The 3,017-nt window shown below is 46.4% G+C and overlaps 1 protein-coding gene across 3 annotated transcripts; it reads left to right on the plus strand.

Moving 5' to 3' along the window:
- The first annotated feature begins 654 nt into the window (after positions 1–654).
- LOC141773294 (uncharacterized) lies at positions 655–2,713 on the plus strand. 3 transcript variants are annotated; one of them, XM_074645187.1, is made up of 3 exons: positions 655–1,426; positions 1,487–2,296; positions 2,357–2,713. In XM_074645187.1, exons 1-3 carry the CDS (start codon positions 1,205–1,207, stop codon positions 2,456–2,458), a joined length of 1,134 nt encoding a protein of 377 aa, XP_074501288.1. In that variant the 5' UTR covers positions 655–1,204; the 3' UTR covers positions 2,459–2,713. The 3 variants fall into 3 exon arrangements, with proteins under 3 accessions (XP_074501288.1, XP_074501287.1, XP_074501286.1); XM_074645186.1 differs by having other exon boundaries at positions 659–1,366; positions 1,397–1,426; positions 1,487–2,713; XM_074645185.1 differs by having other exon boundaries at positions 659–1,426; positions 1,487–2,713.
- Positions 2,714–3,017: the final 304 nt, after the last annotated feature.

The following is a 3,017-nucleotide window of genomic DNA, read 5'->3' on the forward strand; positions in this document are numbered from 1 at the left end:
GCAACCTGCTGCTCCGGAGCTACCTGCCTCTCTTCAGCTCCTCTCCAGAGGCTCCCTGTGGATTTATAAACATGAAAATTAATAACTGTTTTTTGTTTACATTTTAATTTTTATTTATCATTGTTGTAGGTCTATAGTAGGACGGTACGACGGTACGACGGAGTATTAGGGCCACATTGAGGAAAAAAAAACAATCTAAGATTTCCAGAATAAAGTCAGAAATTTACGAGAAAAAAAGTCATAATATTATAAAGTAGAAATGTTACGTGTTATTTTCTTTTTTTTCTCCTAAGCTTATGACTTTATTCTCGTAATATTACAACTTTATTCTCGTAAACCTATTACTTTTTTCTCGTTAAATTATGACTTTATTCTCATTATATTACGACTTTTTTTCTCGTAAAGTTATGACTTTATTCTCATACTATTACGGCAATGTTTGTATTAAAGTTATGACTATATTTACTTTTGTGGGTGATTTTTCAGAGTCTTTGTCCCAGTGTCCCTGCCACCATATCTGAATGTTTCTAATTAATCAACAGCGCCCTCTAGTGGCAACAGGCGTGAACATGACTCAACTGAACACCTGTTGAACCTGCATTGATCTCACTTTGAGTCATCACTTGTTCGACATAAAATAATAGAAATAAAGTGAAACGAAGTAAAGTGTTCATTTTATTTTTTATTTTTAATTTTTCTCATTATGATGATACTCAGTTTTCTTTATTTATTTCTTAATTCATTTTGCAGATTCAATTCCCCTTCCATATTATTAGTATTTTTTTATTTTATTTTATTCATTATTTTTCAGAATGTGTTTTCTGAATACCTCTCACTCCATATGAGCCTTCACAGCTCACGTTAGGCGAGAGGTCATGATGCATGTCTTTAGACTGTCGGAGGAAACCATAACACCTGGAGAAAAACCCCACTGACACGGAGAGAACATGCAAACTCTACACTTCATATCACATGAGGTGACGGTGCTACACTTCATATCGCATGAGGTGACGGTGCTACACTTCATGTCGCATGAGGTGACGGTGCTACACTTCATGTCGCAAGAGGTGACGGTGCTACACTTCATGTCGCACGAGGTGACGGTGCTACACTTCATGTCGCACGAGGTGACGGTGCTACACTTCATGTCGCACGAGGTGACGGTGCTACACTTCATGTCGCACGAGGTGACGTGCTACACTTCATGTCGCACGAGGTGACGGTGCTACACTTCATGTCGCACGAGGTGACGGTGCTACACTTCATGTCGCACGAGGTGACGGTGCTACACTTCATGTCGCACGAGGTGACGGTGCTACACTTCATGTCGCACGAGGTGACGGTGCTACACTTCATGTCGCACGAGGTGACGGTGCTACACTTCATGTCGCAAGAGGTGACGGTGCTACACTTCATATCGCACGAGGTGACGGTGCTAAACTTCATGTCGCACGAGGTGACGGTGCTACACTTCATGTCGCACGAGGTGACGGTGCTACACTTCATATCGCACGAGGTGACGGTGCTACACTTCATGTCGCACGAGGTGACGGTGCTACACTTCATGTCGCACGAGGTGACGGTGCTACACTTCATGTCGCACGAGGTGACGGTGCTACACTTCATGTCGCACGAGGTGACGGTGCTACACTTCATGTCGCACGAGGTGACGGTGCTACACTTCATGTCGCACGAGGTGACGGTGCTACACTTCATATCGCACGAGGTGACGGTGCTACACTTCATGTCGCACGAGGTGACGGTGCTACACTTCATATCGCAAGAGGTGACGGTGCTACACTTCATGTCGCACGAGGTGACGGTGCTACACTTCATATCGCACGAGGTGACGGTGCTACACTTCATGTCGCACGAGGTGACGATGCTACACTTCATATCGCACGAGGTGACGGTGCTACACTTCATGTCGCACGAGGTGACGGTGCTACACTTCATATCGCACGAGGTGACGGTGCTACACTTCATATCGCAAGAGGTGACGGTGCTACACTTCATATCGCAAGAGGTGACGGTGCTACACTTCATATCGCACGAGGTGACGGTGCTACACTTCATGTCGCACGAGGTGACGGTGCTACACTTCATATCGCACGAGGTGACGGTGCTACACTTCATGTCGCACGAGGTGACGATGCTACACTTCATATCGCACGAGGTGACGGTGCTACACTTCATATCGCAAGAGGTGACGGTGCTACACTTCATATCGCAAGAGGTGACGGTGCTACACTTCATATCGCACGAGGTGACGGTGCTACACTTCATGTCGCACGAGGTGACGGTGCTACACTTCATATCGCACGAGGTGACGGTGCTACACTTCATATCGCAAGAGGTGACGGTGCTACACTTCAGTGCCGGGCCACCAACTTGTGGTCGGAGCCTTTGGGAGGTTCTGGTCCTCAGGTGGAGTCTTCAAGGAGATCCTCTTCACTGATTCTAAGATCTCCTCGTGAATCGGGCTCTCTTTCACCTTCAGTTGTTTCTCAAATTCTTGTGCAACTGATTCCCGGTGAGCTATATGCCGCCGAGCTTTCAGGATTTCAATCTTTATGTGCAGTATGTTGTTTAGCAGCTGAGCTCTCTGGATTTCGGTCTCTGTCTGTGATTTGTTGAAATGGCTTAGCAGGTGATAGTCTGTCCTCAGATGAGCTGTCCTCAGGTTAGCTCTCCGGAGTTCGTCCTCCAACTGACATCCGGTTTGAATTCCCTGAGGCTCCATCTCTGAAATCGTATTCTCCTCAGAACTCATTGTAAATGAATAGTGTGGGACTAATGCAGCTCATCTCATCTCATATGGTAGTTCCAGATCAGAGCCATGGCTTTGCCTTCTATCGTGACGTCACATCCAGATCAAAGCCATGACTTCATGATAAAAGGCAGCACGTGCAGCCTCTTTGCATGTGACGTGACCTCATGGCATTCTGTGCGCATGCGCCATAGAACGTCTCCTCAGTGCGCACAAAGCTGCGTGACGTCAGATTCAGCTGGATGAG

Source organism: Sebastes fasciatus, chromosome 8 (assembly GCF_043250625.1).
Source record: "Sebastes fasciatus isolate fSebFas1 chromosome 8, fSebFas1.pri, whole genome shotgun sequence".
In the NCBI taxonomy this organism is placed as follows: Eukaryota; Metazoa; Chordata; class Actinopteri; order Perciformes; family Sebastidae; genus Sebastes; species Sebastes fasciatus.

Excerpts from the sequence above, each read along its gene's own strand:
- LOC141773294 (XM_074645185.1), top strand. The coding sequence starts at position 1,205 with ATGTCGCACGAGGTGACGGTGCTACACTTCATGTCGCACGAGGTGACG. Across the intron at positions 1,427-1,486 it reads TACACTTCATATCGCACGAG|GTGACGGTGCTACACTTCAT; the intron begins GTGACGGTGCTA and ends ATGTCGCACGAG.